Below are 17,933 nucleotides of genomic sequence, written 5' to 3' on the forward strand. Positions count from 1 at the left end.
GTTAAAGACACAATTTACCGTTTAGTTTTTTGGCCGATATTTAGTAACTAGTTTATTTGGAATTGGCCATATGTGCAAGAAGAGTTTTTGTGTGCACTGGCGCCTACATATTTACTTGTATGTACAAACAATATACTAATTAGGAATGTAGTAAGAATTACACAAGTCTAAATAACTGCCCATCTAGGACGTTGAAGTTGGTTACGTCCTTCTATTTCTCGACTAATGCCTGTTTATTTGTTTCGACTTCAATTATAGATCTAAATAATAATGGTACATATTAATAATGTATGACGACAACGAGAGCTGACTTATGTTAGACTATTCAGTAAATAAAAGTACAAAAATGATTAATTAATAACTAACTATGCTTACCACAATACATATCTACATCTATAGACAAAATAAGTAGTAGAGTAAGAAATGTTAAGCAAAATTTATTTGTTTTTGTAATTCGTTTCATGACTTAAATTAATTTATTTTGTGAATCTTATACAATTTACCTACAAGCATATTTTTATCGACTAAAATACAAATAGCACTTCAAATACACTTCATTAACTCGGCGTCTCGACCAAAATGCCGACTGACTCTAACTAAATAGATCCATAGACTTCCTATAGACTTCCTGTCATTTACTGCATTTTTATAAGCCCTATTTGGAAGAGCAGGCTAGTAAGGTATTTAGCGTGTATAAGTATTTAAGTAGCTCGTTTATAGAAAACTGGAACCATTTTAATGTCTATATTTATTAGGGTAGTTGGCTTCCAGTCAAATCAGCTACTCTTTACGAATATAAAAAAACCTATTTTAGTATAGAAATACAACATATTGATATCTTTTCGTTGTGATCAAAGGAGTGTCTCGTAAAATGTACATATGTAACCCCTAGTTATCGTACGTTATTTACGAAACCAAATAACATAGCGTGAGCATCTTTGATGAACCTTTAACGAATACAAGTTTCATAATTTTACGTTAACCTCGTCAACTACTCTATTTGTTAAAATTCTAGCTTCATGTTTGCAGCTGAATGAATACTAAATCCACTCAAGAACTAGATCTTTTCAAAATACCATATTTTCAGAAAATTTAAAGTGCTTATGATTAGTCAAGATTAGACTATCAAAGAATTTGTAATGTTCGCGTTGCATGTTTATTACGCATACATATAATAGAAAACGGGAATTAACTTAAACATAATTATTTACCTCGTAATGCATGATGTACGCCGGTGCAGGTTACACAGGCCATAGTTGCAGTCCATTGCAGAGCATCTACTCGAAGGGCAAACCACTAACCACAAATCCTTTTCACCATCCTTAAGTCCTTTTCACTCAACAACACTTCTACTTAATAATTGTTTGTGAAGCAAATCAAAACACAGAAATTTCAGTAGAGACAAGAAATTTCAATAGAAAAAGCGACTTCAAGGTATCCGCGACGTGGAAACTTGTGACTAATGTCTCTCACTGAACAGGGTGACAGTTGTTGTAGTATGTGACGGTAGTTGGAGAAATCAAAATAATATATGAGGGTGGATGAACATTTGTCCGCTTCATATGAAGTTAAGTCCTGTCATCAAGTGTCATCGTTGATTCAGTTAGCCTGCGGCAGCCAGTGTTGCCCGCGCCGAAATTTTACGCTTCACAAGATAAAACGCGTTAATTTCCGAAGTTTATTTTAAGTATATGTAATAAAGATTAGCCAATCTAAGGGGAATTTAGGAAAATTTTATTCCACTTCGTTGAAATTATTTTTACATATAAAAAGTAAACAAAATATAGGTTTTTATCTATAACTAGCTGACCCGCGCAACTTCGCTTGCATCACGTAAGAGAGAATGACTCATAATTTTCCCCGTTTTTGTAACATTTTTCGTTACTACTCCGCTCCTAATGGTCGTAGCGTGATGATATATAGCTAATAGCCTTCCTCGATAAATGGGCTATCTAACAGTGAACGAATTTTTCAAATCGGACCAGTAGTTCTTGAGATTAGCGCGTTCAAACAAACAAACAAACAAACAAACAAACAAACAAATAAACAAACAAACTCTTCAGCTTTATAATATTAGTATAGATAATATAAACTCAGCAAAAAGGTGAATAAAGCTCGTGGCTAACTACAAAAGCGCAGATCGATCTCTCAAATTAATCTACGCTTCTCGAGGTTGGTCAGTGGATGGGTGACCTAACGAGTTCCTTCGTCTTTCGGAAGGCACGTTAAACTGTAGGTCTTGCCAAAGACCTTCGACAGTCGTTACCAGTAGTCAGTAGCTTGAAAGTCTAAAAATCAGTCTTACCGAGGGTATCGTATTAACCCAGGTAACTAGGTTGTGGAGGTCCGGGAGAGTAGGAGGTCGCTTTATGTAAAAAGTGATATTCCACTGCATCTAGTGAGAATGAAAGTCGAATCCAACATACATAGTTGAAAAAAAGGCTGATGATGACAGGGTTAATAAAATAAACTAATCCAAGTAATTATTATATCATATTTATTTATTTATTTACAATATTATCGCACCGAGACAGCGCGTAATTATGATATTGCACTAAGATTGCACACGTTACGAATCGACAGTTATACATACAATAAATAATTAAAATACACATTGTTGAAATAAAACTAAGTTTAGAGAATTATCCTTTAAACTAATGTGTTTTGTGAAATTAAGCCAAGTAGTAAATTATTTTTAAAATAGAAAATTTTGTTGTTAAAAATTCACTTTTACAATTTTTTACTTAATTACATAATTGTAATCGTAACAAAAAATCAGGTAGATAAAAAATATAGTCAAAATTATTAGACATCATAAACAACATTATCCTTCAAACAAATAATTCCCAAAAGTAATTTATTTTCAACAATATTTCTTAAAGAAATAAACGTGATTATATGAACATGATAATCTATCCATGTAGACTAAAATATAGTACAATTTTATAGTATAAAGTACATAAATGATAAAAATAATACATTTTGAAAGCACTTGTCTCACCAGGAGTAATAAAACACTTAATAGCTTAAATTATGAAAGTATAACTTGGCTGTAACACTACCGAGCGTCTTTATACAAGCTTATGTCAAAATAAATAACCTTAAATATTTCGACGAGACGAGCTTAACGCATTTTACAAAATGGCGATGTTTTAGCCGTATAGTAGGGAGTTTGATTCCCCGGTTGGTGAGACAGGCGCCTGTTTACTACGAAACACGAGTGTTCAGGCGTGTATATACGCCTAATTATATAAACAATGTTAAACCAGTCTCATAGCAAATAAAATATAGGCTTATAGACAAATATTTATAGGTAAAGTCGTTTTTGGAAATGAACACATTTACTTCATATAAGTCCATATTTGCGAATTGCAAAATTAGTATCCGGCTTTCGGCCTTAAGTCTACCCATTCTTGTCAGACATGTAGTTTCATCTTAATATATTTTTTCTTAGGATATACCAATAGTATATTTTGTGAGGCGATGTTTGGCACTCAAGTAGGACGTATATTAAGTAAAAATATCTGTTCAAAACCAAAAAAGAACGACCGAATTACGACAGACTAGTCGATTGCTATTCTAAATATATTATCGCCTAACTATTGCACCTATGTATATAAAATTATTTTAATAAATAAATAAAAACATACATAGTTATACATGACATACGATATACTTTAAATCCTTATATTAAAATAAGGTGGTATACGCGAAATATAAACTTATAAATATGAATATACAATGTGTGTTTGTCACTGGACATCTCCGAAACGGCTCGCCCGTTAGCGATTGGCACGATTGGATTGGAAGCTAAACCATAGTAGCATATTGGAGTTTATATGACTTGTTATAACAAACTTAATTATAAGCTGCAATTAAAATATATTTAGCAAATCAATGAGCTACTACAGTAAAGCATTTAATGTTCTCAAAAAAAATATTTTCTTCCGGTTAACGTATTTTGACGTCAAAAGACGTCTACGCCGATTAAAATTAGCGTCATGTCGAAACAATTTAGTTTTTCTTAAAGTTATAAAAAAATATTGCACACTCCATATTAATATTGCACGAAAATATTCTTTGTTATAATTATTGCACAGTTCAAATATATCATTAAAAATAAAAAATATTGCACTTCACTTAACTTTTCAGGCAATTTATAATGTTCATGCCTCATTCTCGTAGATTCAAAAAAATAATCGCGATCTTCGTATATCGTTAAAATAATATAGAAAAATCCGTCGTTGAGCAAAATATTTGCAAGTATTTTTCATATAGTATATTTCCTTTGCTTGATATAATATACATTCATGCATGCATTTACAATTCATTCATATTATATATTTCTTATAAAATAATCGTGTTGACTGTATAAAATAGCAAGGAAGGTATTTTAAAAGTATTTATTGAGAATACTATTTGACTTTGTGCTTCTTTTTCAACTGCAAAATTTGATTTAATCTGATATTATCTACATATTCGTTTTGTTGTTTGACTAAGGTATTTTATTTTAAGGCTGATTAAGGGCTGTTTATATTCACGCCGAGCATCTAAAGGCCGAATAGCATTTAACAAGATTTCACATTCAGGTCGAATAGAATTTTGAGAGTAATTTCTTTCAGGTTACTTGAAAGCCGAATACTCAATTCAAATATGTCATTTTAAGGCCCAATAGCACATTTCTACCACTTAATTTTCGGGCTGAATTGCACATGCCAAACATTTTATATTCAGACAAAATAGCAAATTTCAAACATTTTGTCTTCCGGCTTAATAGGTTTTCAAGACATTTTTAAATTTCAGACACTTAAATTTCAAGTCGAATCTAACTGCACATTAAGCCGAATAGCACCTCCAAAAATACATTTAAAACACCTTCAAAAACAGTAATCTAGGGTAAATACCCGAGCGTGTCCTCGAGGCTGGCGTTCCTGCTGAGCGGCGCGTGCGCGAACCCGAGCGGCGCCGCGCGGCCGCACAGTGCGCGCACGTCGGTGCGCTGCGACAGGCGCACGTCCGCGAACAGAGCCGCCATCTCCGCCGACTTCTTCACGCTCAGCGCTTCTTGAGAGCCTGCGCCCGTGCTGCGGACTGTTGGAGAGTAGATTTTATTTTTAACTGTCTCACTGCTAGGCTGTCTAAAGGTCTTGAATAAGAAAGAAGGGTCGTGTTTTAAAACCACCTTGATAGTTAAGAGTGTGTTAGAGACTTATGTATTCCTTCGGTATCTTCCATACAGAATGATAATTTAGATTTATTCGAGCTGTATATTTTTTGTATAGTTAGTGATCAACCTAGTGTCAGTCTAACATCATATTAAAATAATTTATTAATATCAACAAACTTTATCAAAGAAAACATAAAAGTCAATAAAAATCATTCAAATAAAGACCAATAATGAAAAAAAACCATACCTTAAACTTATAGCAAAACTTTATAAGCCGGTTGCTATGATTAGTAATACAGGCGCTAAACATATTGCAACACTAGTTTATAATTAAAGAAAGTCAGATGTTTAAGGTAATCAAGCATAACTTCGCATTAGAAGACCCATCACAAAAAAAGCTGAGTATCCCCAAATATCAAATTATAATTACCAATGAACTTTACTAAAATTAAAAGCCAGTGGACACCATAGAAGCAAGCCTTAAGACGTCTAAACAAAGAAGAGCAATGATACTAACACTCACCGGTGAGCCGCTGCATGTTTCTAAGCCGCGGCTTGTTCTGCAGCAGCAGCTCGTAGTCCAGGGTCACGCTGTCCGAGCTGCGAGCACGACGACCACGCTCCGAGCGACGACGACCACCGCCCCAGCGACTGCAAGTGGAATAAAGATAAGGTTAGTTTTAGATAGATCAAAGGCCTCCGATCACATTGCATCAAGTATCCAACCCCTCACGAATATCATGACCCCTACGACTCCAATGACCCCAACGACCCACATGATCCCCTCGAGGCCGCCAAGACCCCTTATGACGCCCACGATCTCCCACGATCCCACACGATACCCCACGACCCCACACGATACCCCACGATACGCCACGATAGGCCAGGACCCCACACGATACCCCACACGATACCCCACGATACGCCACGATAGGCCACGATAGGCCACGATACGCCACGATACCCCACACGATACCAGTTCCACGACAACAGACACCAGTTCCAACTAGGAGAACGGTATCTCCGTTTAACTAATTCCTATCCCATTACCGGGCTAGGGGATCTTTATAGAGTGGAGAAAGCGAGTACATCACGCTGACTAAGTCTGGATACATTAGAATTCAACAAATTGTAAAAATCTCTCTTTTTAAAAAGTGTTGCAATCATATTGATAAGAATTCAAATTCGTACGGTAAGGCCAAGCCTACAAATATTTAAATTAGAATTTTGAACTTAGATAACTTTAAATTGCTTATTCATAGTTTTTATTTCGAAATTGCGATGAAACAAGGATGTGATTGTAAGTTAACAGAACATAAAATTAATTATTTATTTAGAGGCTTCCCTTCTAGTGATATCGAAATAATTCCCTTAAGATAATTCTCATTCTCAAAATTAGATTTATTAAGTGGAATTTAATAGAGGCTGGCTGTCTAACAAATTTAAAAAAAAGATAATATTTCAGTAGCGCGATTCTCTACAGTCGGTACTGACGAGTATCGAAAGTTTGACATTTAAAATGTACTGTCAAAATAGTTCCTACAACGCCCGTTAGAGGCGCTGATCAAGTTTTTATACAACATTTCTCGATAGCTAGCCAGTCGATAGTGATAGAGAATCGAGCTACCAGGTGCTCTACAGAAAATTAAAATAACTTACCTTCCTCTCCCACTCTTGTCATCATCGAAAGCCCTCTTCATCCTATCGGAGTAGGCTTTAGAGGGACTCCGGAGGTACTCCATGCTGTGAGAGGCCTGCAACCGCCTGGGGCCAGTGCAGTAACACTTGTTGCTGTCGGCACAGCTCTCTGAATCACACGAACAGTAGCTGAAGTCGCCGTCGTAGTATTCTCTGAAAAGTGGAAAGATATATTTTAGTTTAAAATAATGATAAGTTTGATATTAGATGAAGAATATGGCGCTGGTACCTACCAGCGCCATATTCTTCATCTCCAAAGTCTAGTCCTTACAAACTAACCTTAGTTTGTAAGGACTAGACTTTAATTAAATGATGTTTATAATCGTATCATAGTGCTACTTTGAATCGGGCACTCCACATTTCAAATTACTCGAAAAAGTTATAAGTAATAATAGGTCTGAAGGTATGGTAAGGTAGATAGAGGGTAAAAATAATTGTTCCGAATAGGGAAATACAAATAAAATAAACGGTACTTTTGGTAACATTTAACTTATCAATATGGGTAAAATCCTACGAAGCTTATAGGCAGATAGGACGTAAAAGTCTCAAAATCAACGATTTATTAAACATTATTGGTAAAATTTTATGATTCTATTTACCTATAAGAACGCCATTTTAAGTCAACTGTGTGACTTAACCATAGTTCAATTCACTACCTCACAATTAAAGCGTAAAACAATAATTACAAACTAAATATTTAGTGAAACTAATTATAAAATGTACTCTATATAGTTAATTCTGTTCAGTAATTCACCAAGTGGCTTGCGCTCGCGCACCACGCTCTGATTACACACATTTCATTTCTACTACACAAACGACAGAGAAATATAGACTCTATAGTGAAAATATAAGGTTTATTTTTGTTTGAAAGGTTTAAGATTTAATGTAATTAATACTACACTCTCTTTGACGCGATATATTGGTGAACGAACGGTCGAAAGTAGAAATTTTGGTAAACACCTAACTTAATGTATGTGAATTTTGATGAATATATTGTATTGTTTGTTCGTCTCTTAATAATTTGTTTTGGCTTGTTTTAATAATCGTTGTGATTTTGTGTGATATTGTAAATTGGTTATTAAGTTTGTTTTTTGAATAAAATTTTGAATTTTGAATTTCTGTGATTTGATATGACTATAAGTATGGGTGTGAATGAAGCAAATTAAGTTTTTTAATATTGTACAAAGTCGCGTTGGCTCTGCCTACCGCTATATGAAGAGGACGTGATTTTATGTATCTGTGATTAGGAAATATCTCGAAACAGAAAATATTACGAAACCCTACTTTTGTAAATTGCATGCTTATTCAAATTAAGCATTTTAATGCATTTATTAAAAGACTAAAATCCAACATTTCGATTCTCGTTTTTATATGAAAAAGACACAGAAAGCGAAATGAGGGAGAAAGATTAGGAAGACTGGCCTCACCACCTTATGGGATTCATAGCATGGAATAGAGGGAGAGAGTTCTTATAAGAAATAGAACATTCATTCTGATCCTTTAATCTTTATAACAAGGAAACGAAACAAATTTAACTACTAGTATTAACAACAATAAAAAATCTGTTCAGAATATTCTACGTAATCAAGTAACATCGAGATGGCCTCCCACTAAATGTCAATGATAGTCACAATCCATTGCGAAAATAACACCTAACTTAGCTTTTAGTATTATTATAGACAATTATCGTAATAGCTAGCAGTATTATAGGCCAACAACTTAGTAGAGAGTCTTGTATGCAAGGTTCGAGGCTAGAGAATATAGGAAAATACAATTTGTTCGAGGTGTACAAAATCTCGACATTAGGACATCAGTGACAGGCTTATGCAGCGTACAGTGACATCTATACTAATATTATTAAGCTGAAGAGTTTGTTTGTTTGTTTGTTTGAACGCGCGTCTCAGGAACTACTGGTTGGACTTGGAAAGTTTTTTCAAAGTTAGATAGCCCATTTATCGAGGAAGGCTATATGTTATATATCATCACGCTACGCCCAATAGGAGCAGAGCAGCAGTAAAAATTGTTACAATAACGGGGAAAATTTTGACCCATTCTCTCTTATGTGACGCAAGCGAAGTTGCACGGGTCAGCTATGTTTGATAAAACTTCTGTATTTTGGGAACAATGATTAATGTGTTATAATCTACTATTTTTACAAGAAGCGACTGCCTATCTTACCCCTCGGTAAGAATGGTTGTCAAACTTACAAGCTTCCGATAACTGGCTGCATTTGGTGAAATTGGAAGCCGACTTGGACATAGTTGAAAGAAAACTGATTGATATTTTATTAATGAGAATTCGGATAAATCGTGCGTTCCAAGGCTCTCTAGCAAGTTACCGAACTATGGTTATATGTCTGACAATATTGCCGACAAAGTGCTTCTAACTGCAATAATAATAGTATTTGATATGTATTTGTGAAATATCACGGATTTGCAAGATATTATCAATTTTGTATACGATTTCCTCTTATTGGTTAATTCTTTGATGTGCAATCTCCGGTCGACGGTGAATCAGATAAGATATTATTACAAATAGGTGTTTAAGACTTTCACGTTTCGAAGTTGTGTTGAAGTTGAGACAGTCTATGTTAAAGTACAAGAGACTACGCAAATATAATGACGCTAAATATTAAGTAGGAAATTTTGAGGGGTGATCTTTGGTTTATCTTGGCTTGGAATGACAAAATGAGGTGCGTAATTTTAAATACAAGAGGCCTCATCCAAGTCATGTATGAAAGAAAATGATTTTGGGAAACTGACCTGTTTCGCAGTTTCTGAATCTACAATTTAGGATTTTGTATATGTATCATAGCCAACCATCACCATTGCATAAACAAAATAGTAACAATAAAAAAATAAAAGACTGAAAAACTATTTCGATATCATTGAATTCATCTACCGATATTCGACATCGCATATTATTATATGCAAGTCGAAAAAGATCCGTAATCCTGTTTGGATATAGGAATAAAGCTTCATAATACCACCGCGACTTAAGTAAAACTTGAGTTCAAATTGTACACTAGAATACTAAAATGACTACACTTATGGAACTACACGACAAACTAATTGATAAGCACATATAATCAGTCGGTACATAACAGCCTATAATCTCAGCAATAACATATGTTTACTTGCTAACTACGTATAACTAGACTTGAGTAGTATTGACATAATGCAAGTAATTACGTCATATTGAATTATGCTTATTTTTACTGCAAGCTACTGTTTTTCAGTGCAAGAGATTTTTGTATTCCATTATATCGAGTTTCCTTAGATGCATCAAAACTTACCAAATTTTGGTAAAGATTTATTTTAGTACAATGTTATGTGTGCATTTTCAGGACTATAATCAAAGTCTGAACTGCTACTAAGCATTTTTGTGAAGTAAATATCGACTATGTAATACAAGATGTATGGATGTAAATGAGGCAAGGGAAGTTTTTTTGGATCATACCAAGTGGCGTTCTTTTTTCTCTTCCTACTCCTATAGAAAAAGGTGTGATATTATGTATGTATTACCATCGAACAAATTTCATGCATCATGTCGACAATATAAACAATTTTGTGAAGTTACTGCCGTCATAGTAATTAACCAGCCCTACAATTAAAATCGTTATTGTAATTTCACCGACTTTCGCGCGCACTATCACAAGATTTTTTCATTTTTAGTGTATAACATTTAAGTAATTAAAAGGTACTTACTTAGAACAATCCTTACAGCTTTTGCTTTTAGTAATGAGCTTGGACTTGGCCGAATCTTTTTCAACCGCAGAACAATAGCACTTGTTCTTACAATCGCCTTTGAGAGAGCAGTAACATCTATCCATGCAGCTTTCAGACTCGCATTCAGAACACGACACATAGCCACTAGAACTGTTTCTGTTCTGACAACCAAGGCGATTGCTTAGCGTCAAAAAGTCCGAGTCTTCCGATGTTGATGTTCTTTCTCCTTGTCTCGGCTTCCCTGTTCGTTTCGATACGTGAACAATCTTGTCGGACCGTTTCGAATGCCTTGGACGAGTCGCTTGACGCTTCGGTGGTGGTAACATTGGCTCCTTAGGACGGAATTGTCTCATGTCGTAACTAGATGTTGATACAGAACTCTCTGATACAGGGTCTTTCGGCAAATCCGAATTGCCTTTGCTCTCTTTATTCTGCAGGTCTTTTCCGAATGGCATTCGAAAGACCATGCGCAGACCATTCGCTCCTTTTAAGATTTTTCTTCTCTTGTTCTGAAACATACTGTTTCTTCTTAATATCTTCTTCTTCTGCTTCTTCATTATCGCTTTGCTGTGCTGAAATATTTCATCTTTTGTCAACGTCACAGCTAGTTTCAGTAGAAACTCTTTGTATATCGGCTTCAAATCATTGAAGGACATCCCTTCAGCATCTATTATGGCGTTTAGGATCTCGTCCATCGAATGCAAGTTCTCCTGAACTTTGAATTCATTAAAAAGTTCATTGAACCCTAACGGTGAGCCGCCTCCCTTTTTACCGTTGTTTCTGAAATAAAGTAAACGATATCTTAATATTGCGTCCATAAAGTTACATCTTAATTGATTTTAAAACCAAACTCTTAATTACTTCGTAAAAATTCAAGTGTGGAAATACCACGGAGTAATTATCATTAGAACAGAGAGATTAATTAATTTCTTATATGTTAAAGCAAGTAGTGCGTTGGCTTTCTCAGTAAGGATGTTGTAAGTATAATGATTGTTAAAAATAGCTCGCCGTGTATTGGAGCAGAGGAATGCAGCGGACGCGGTTGCGTTGCCACAATTACTCGCATGCGAGTTGTCGAAACACTCCACTAAGCACGCTCCATTCCAGTCTCGTTACACAGCTATTTCAAACGATCATATTGATCATGTGAAAAACTACACGGGAATGAGATGTCAGCGCACGTATTGGGTAAAAGGAAATAACACCGCTCACGCGTGACTATGAAATTGCTTCAAACGAAATCTTAACAGATGATTTATTACGTTAGAAAACTTTAGAAACATTACATACCTGTGTCCAATCGACTTGTACCTAGTTAGTCCACCGGCATTTAAGAAGCTGCCAGAGCGAGGAATGGCCACTTTCGTTAATATGTCACCGGACTCCGTTATCGACTTGCGGCCGCTTTGACTTCTTCTCAAAGGCTCTTTCGGCGGGTCCGGGGGCGCTTCCGACGGCGGCTTCATAGGTATGGGAGGTGGCAAGGTCGGTGGTCTCTGTATGCTTTTCCGTCTCTCTAATTCTCTAAACAGTTCGATTTTCTCCGAAACTTTACTTCGTACGGAAGATTCGCTGCTGCTTTGGACCTTCTTAAGATTAGCTATCTGACGAACGCTCGGACCTTGTGATTTCTTCGAGGACTTCTTGGAGTCATGAGTGTCGCTGCCACTAGTGTCGTTATGCTTAATAGAATCTAGTTTAGCTTTAACTTCTTCAACCGTGATTCTCTTTACATCGGCGGGAGGGATCGACGGAGGTGGGGGCGGGAGCGGCAGGCTCTCAGAAGAAAGTCTTTTTGATCTTTCTAGCTTAGGTTTTTCGCAAAACGATTCACAGGCGGAGAAACCGTCTGCTCTATCACTGTCGCCGCTCAGAGAAGACGTGCTTCTCTTCTTGCGTGGCGGCCTAATAGGGATCTCGTGCGGGGACATGCTGCTGCCGACGCTCATGCAGCTCACACCGTTTCGATTCTTCAGCTTCTTCTGATCATTGTGACCCTGCCGGCTCATGTGCGCCATCAGCGATTTGTATAACGTGGCCGCTATCACGATAGCGTCCTCTGTCGTCTGACATACAAACCCATGACACTCCAACTGCTTCGCGACGCCGATCTTCCTCATCACAACAGCGAAAAGGGGTGAATGCGAGTTTTCGTTGTGGGAGAGGATGTACTTTTTGTCTGCTGACTCTAAAGTTTTAAATAGGGCTTGTCGATCAATGTTATCGGGATCTGTGATAAGAGGCAGGAAGGCGTAGCAAATTTCGTGGTCGTTCATCTCTGAGGGTTGAACGACGAATTTTACAGCTGACCATACTGCTATCGTGGGGAAGGGGTTGAGTTGTTCTAGGTCGCCTTTGTCCCCTTTATATCGGACTTTGAGGCCGCTTTTTGAGATTTCTAATCTGCCGTTGAGGGCATTTTTATGGCGGTAATTTCTTCTGTACGTGAAGTACAGGTCTTTGAGGGGGGTTTGGAGTCCTGAGAGGCTTGTGACTTTGCTTTGTAGGGGGGTGGATCCAAGGTAGTGTACGTTGAATATGTGGACCCCTATGCTCTCGACGTTCTGCTTGGACTCGCCGGCCATGTCTGCAAACATGCGCTCTATCCTGTCCTGCACTGTGTTGTTAATCGTGTTGATCTTACTCTGACAGTAGCCGTCGTCATCTTCGTATATCGTTACTTTGCCTTCGTGCGTCGAATCAATCTGTGAACAAGAGCACTTCGGTAAGTTAATGAATATATGAATGCATTATGATTGTACTTTGCTACGCGTTAATATGATATGATGAAAAGATCGCGTGTATCACGTACAAAGTGAGTTATTATCATAATCTATTCCATTATAAACTACTTTAATTTTCGCTTGTTATTTACACGTATCATTATGTTCACCACCATTACCGATTTTGTACACCTGAACCATACTAGTACTAATCTTTCTTCTATTTATATTTTCAGTATATCAAGCTTTTACTGCAAATCACTAGGCCAATATATCTAAATCAATATCTAAGGAACAAGATTCTTCGAAAAAATATTCAAGTTATTTGCATAACTTACTCCAAAAATAATTCCTCTAACCGAATGGCTAAACTTACCTTCGTATACAAATATAAAAGCCAAATAACTAGTTATTCTGTTCTTGGTAAATAGCCTGTTTTCCTACAGTATTACCTATTAATTGATGAAGAAATAAGCATGGTTCCGACGTGTGCACCGATGTGTTTGTCAGTTGAGCCGCAATACTTAACGACCGGAACGTTATGAGAACTATCACATCCGATATTTATCGTTAATTGACGCCCCTTTATTTACTACTCGATTATAAGGCTGCACAAGTAACCTAAATCTGAAGTAGGTAGGCATGCAATAAATTATTTGTCTATAACGCAAATGTGTAACTCCAGAGGCTCAATTAATAAAAAGTACTTAGCCAAACTGATTATATTTATATGGGACCAGTAGCTCGATTCTCTACTATTATCGACTCCCGACAACCGACCTGTCATCGAGAAATTTTGTATGAAAATCTGATCAGTGCCTCTGACGGGTGTCGTAGGAAATATTTTAGCAGTACATTCTGAATGTCAAAATTTCGATAGCTAGTCGGTTGTCGGTAGTCGATAGTAGTAGAGAATCGGGGTACTGAAGTAGGTAGGCATGCAGTAAATTATTTGTTTACTACGCAAATTTCTAACTGCGGTTAAGAAAGATGCTCCATTAATAAAAAGTACTTAGCCAAACTGAATTATATTTATATGGGACCAGTACCCCGATTCTCTACTACTATCGACTACCGACAACCGGCTAGCTATCGAATTTTGACATTTAGAATGTACTGCCAAGATGTTTCCTACGACGGCCGTCAGAGGCGCTGATTAGATTTTCATACAAAATTTCTCGATGACAGGTCGGTGGTCGGTAGTCGATAGTGGTAGAGAATCGAGGTACAGATGGCTCCTATTCTCCATCGAACAAGATAAGCGTCCCGTAAATGGGATGAGAAATCTCGGCGCAATTGGTGTACATATATAAAAAACCTTCCTTTTGATGCTTAAAAATAAAACTTTAGTAATGCTTTCTTTTGCTTATCAATAATAACTTATTTGGAATAATAAATATGCAAGTTTTGCTTTACGTTTAGGCTGGTTTTTAATCATTTGCATTGGCTAAGAAAAATGACTCACAAATAAAAGTCGCGTAAGCTCTGACTAGTAACTCAGTTTTTGACACTTTTCAATCAATTTTGAAACTTGCTTTTGAGTGAAAAAGACTTATAACTGTATAACCAACTAGCTGACCCGCGCAACTTCGCTTGCGTCACATAAGAGAGAATGGGTCAAAATTTTGCCCGTTTTTGTAACATTTCTTATTGCTACTCTGCTCCTATTGGTCTTAGCGTGATGATATATAGCCTATAGCCTTCCTCGATAAATGGACTATCTAACACTGAAAGAATTTTTCAAATCGGATCAGTAGTTCCTGAGATTAGCGCGTTCAAACAAACAAACAAACTCTTCAGCTTTATAATATTAGTATAGATCAGAGATTTCACGTTTATTAATAAGACAGTAAATATTTTTAAGCAGACGAAGTCGCATCAGAAGCTAGTGTAAGTATTAAGTAATCTAAGTACCTACAACATACATTACACAAGTTATTAGTTCAAAACCTTAAACATAAAGTAGTTGTAACCAATTGTAATTGTTACAAATCGTTACAAAATGAGGCCTGCGCTGATGAAATGCTTTAATTGTTATTACGCTTTAAGTTGTTTAATTGTGTAGGTACATGCTGGGAATGTGTTGTTGTATGTTTGGTGTTTACAATAAGTGTAGCAAATGCTTAAAGGTATGTCATGAATTTCTAATATTAGTAGTTCTTTACAGTCGGTACTATTGAGTATCGAGTGATTACAATTTAAATCGGGATCTGATCTGGGCGCTGATCAGATATTCATACATAATTTATCGATAGCTAGCCGGTTGTTTACACTCGATAGAGTAACGAATCGCCCCTTAAGACTGCTTATTGCTAAATACTAATATTAGTATTATATGTCTTAGCAACAATGGAAATTATAATAAATACATACCCATACAATACATACCCATACCCATAAAGAAATGCTGAAATGTGGATATGATAAATAATCACTTAATTCAAATAATCCGTTAACGTTCGTCATTTACCAAATAACTGAAAAGGGAATAAAATGATCCGAAAGTCTACGTAAACTACTTTAGGTAGGAATTGGCAACAGATTTATGTAAAACCTTCAAGTAAGAGCAATATCCGTTGTACCTTGCAATTTTACACAACAACTCCACTGGTTATTATGATATTATTTATGCTTTAAGTTGGTAAATAAAGGGTCAATGGTATTGTAAAATATACTAGTTTATTTTGCAGCACAAACTTACGTAAAAATAAGACTTTTTTTCCTTAAATTATATTTATATTACCGCATTGATTATACTGAATTGTTTAGAAATTAAATAATGTATTTTTATGATCAATCAAGAAGATCGTTAGGGGAATTAATAATACCTAATCATAGACGTATCAAAGGCTACTGAAAGTAATTTTCTAATAATCACACAGGGAGCACTATTACGTGTCTCAGTAGACAACTATTCAAAAGCCACTACGCTGTACATTGTTTGTCCCTTAAATTATATTGATTAACACGTTACGTCAAAGCAGCAATGTACTAGTGTACGTAAAATTGATGATCACTATCATCAATTTTACGATCACTAGTTGTCAACTGAGACCACAATAAGCATGCAGAACTATGAATTATTAGCCTCGTTGCACCCCCGACCTTCCATATTTATAGTAAAACTTAATAGCAGTAGCAGTAGGGCTAAATATTGTAAACTTGATGTTAATCATAGAACTGTCACTTGCTGCCCATATTCCATATTCATCATATCACATGCTAGTAGGTGCTCCCAACATACGGTATGATCAGAGACTAATAAATAACCTAGCTATATTCATTTTCCTTAATTGACGTTTAGTCTATATCGCTGATTGTTGGCAGCTCCTCGCATGATTAATTATTGTATCAACCACATTGTAAAACTTTTGGCGATTGAAAATAGTGGTCGTGATTTTGTTGCTAGCTCTTCTCATAAGGCTTTACCCCCTTTCCGATGTAGTGGTAGATTCAGTAATTGTAACGACTATCATAAGTGTCAATATTTCACCTAAATGAATAAATGATTTGATTTTGGTTTTGAATATTAGTAAATAATGACCTTATCTCTCCTATCAAGGTCGTGGTTGAAGCTGGGCGCGTACTGGCTGGTGACAGACCGCGTGTCGTCGAACAGCGCGTCGATCTTCTGCTTGTACGACAGAGAGGAGACGGAGGGGGCGCGCGCCCGCCGCGGCTCATCCTCGCGCCCTAGCCGGAACCCGCCCAGGCTTGCGCTACCGTTCTCGCAAGTCACCATCTGTAACAATGAAGATAATATTAGAATTATTTTATTACTCTTGGAATAATGTTAAGGAATTTTTAAGCCTACTGTTAATATTAAGTGTCAATGAAGAAGTGCGTTTTGGTCAAAAAGGCTGCGCTAAATTGATTAAAACTCGACAGTAATCCAGTAATAGGAGCAGCGTACCAGTAAAAAATGTAACAAAAACGGGGAATTTTTTTGACCCATTCTCTCACATAAGAGAGTCAGCTAGTATTTTATATACAAGAATTAAGCAGTGCTGTTTTGGTAGATCGTGTATACGTTGGTTTATATATTTTAGCACCTCGTATTAAAAAAGGATACGTTAAGAACACAAAAATAAATACATAGCATAATGAAAATATCCTTTTATCAAAAAAACCGCGTCGAAGAAGACCCATTACTTTCGAAACTACAAAATTACAGTCAAAAATGCCTTACTACATATTTTTGCATAGTACGATGGCTTGAATAAACTTTAAACTAGAAAAACGTAGTCAAAATAGACCCATCAGTTTCGGAGCTACAAAATAACATACATTAATATACAAATGCTTTACGTATAGGAACAACGAAGCCATACACCGCTAAACAGATAATCCTTTTTTATACAAGGAATTAACTCAAGTTACGTTTTCATACAACATAACATACACTTTGATGGATGGGTTCGTAATGTGTTTTTGCGAACATAACTCACGTTATCTACCGGTATCCGGCTTTATCTAACAGTTAAACTGACATGTAATAATTACACGCTGTTTTACGGTTAATTTCAATATTTTGATGTATTAATCAATGATAGCCGAGTGGTATAAGTTGGTACCTCCCACGCAAGTGGTAGAGGGTTCGCACCCGAGGAAACATAC

The 17,933-nt window shown here is 36.2% G+C and overlaps 2 protein-coding genes across 4 annotated transcripts in view; both read right to left on the reverse strand.

Moving 5' to 3' along the window:
• The window catches only part of Rph (Rabphilin), a 242,387-nt gene extending 240,933 nt beyond the window's left edge, over positions 1 to 1,454 (reverse strand). Inside the window, exon 1 of the mRNA XM_076127289.1 lies at positions 1,212 to 1,454. Within this exon, the coding sequence (XP_075983404.1) occupies positions 1,212 to 1,267 (56 nt within the window). The 5' untranslated portion in view covers positions 1,268 to 1,454. The remainder of the gene's footprint in view (positions 1 to 1,211) is intronic.
• A 1,026-nt stretch (positions 1,455 to 2,480) lies between these two features.
• Positions 2,481 to 17,933, reverse strand: part of LOC142981579 (uncharacterized) — a 59,119-nt gene continuing 43,666 nt past the window's right edge. For 2 of the 3 annotated variants that reach the window (XM_076127585.1, XM_076127586.1), the window contains 6 exons: positions 16,861 to 17,058; positions 11,884 to 13,298; positions 10,573 to 11,373; positions 6,827 to 7,018; positions 5,685 to 5,818; positions 2,481 to 5,091 (listed from right to left, as the gene is read on the reverse strand). In XM_076127585.1, coding sequence (XP_075983700.1) covers positions 4,892 to 5,091; positions 5,685 to 5,818; positions 6,827 to 7,018; positions 10,573 to 11,373; positions 11,884 to 13,298; positions 16,861 to 17,058 — 2,940 coding nt within the window. In that variant the 3' untranslated portion in view covers positions 2,481 to 4,891. The remainder of the gene's footprint in view (positions 5,092 to 5,684; positions 5,819 to 6,826; positions 7,019 to 10,572; positions 11,374 to 11,883; positions 13,299 to 16,860; positions 17,059 to 17,933) is intronic. The other variant, XM_076127587.1, reaches the window with a different exon arrangement.

Source organism: Anticarsia gemmatalis, chromosome 20 (genome assembly GCF_050436995.1).
Source record: "Anticarsia gemmatalis isolate Benzon Research Colony breed Stoneville strain chromosome 20, ilAntGemm2 primary, whole genome shotgun sequence".
Lineage (NCBI taxonomy): Eukaryota > Metazoa > Arthropoda > Insecta > Lepidoptera > Erebidae > Anticarsia > Anticarsia gemmatalis.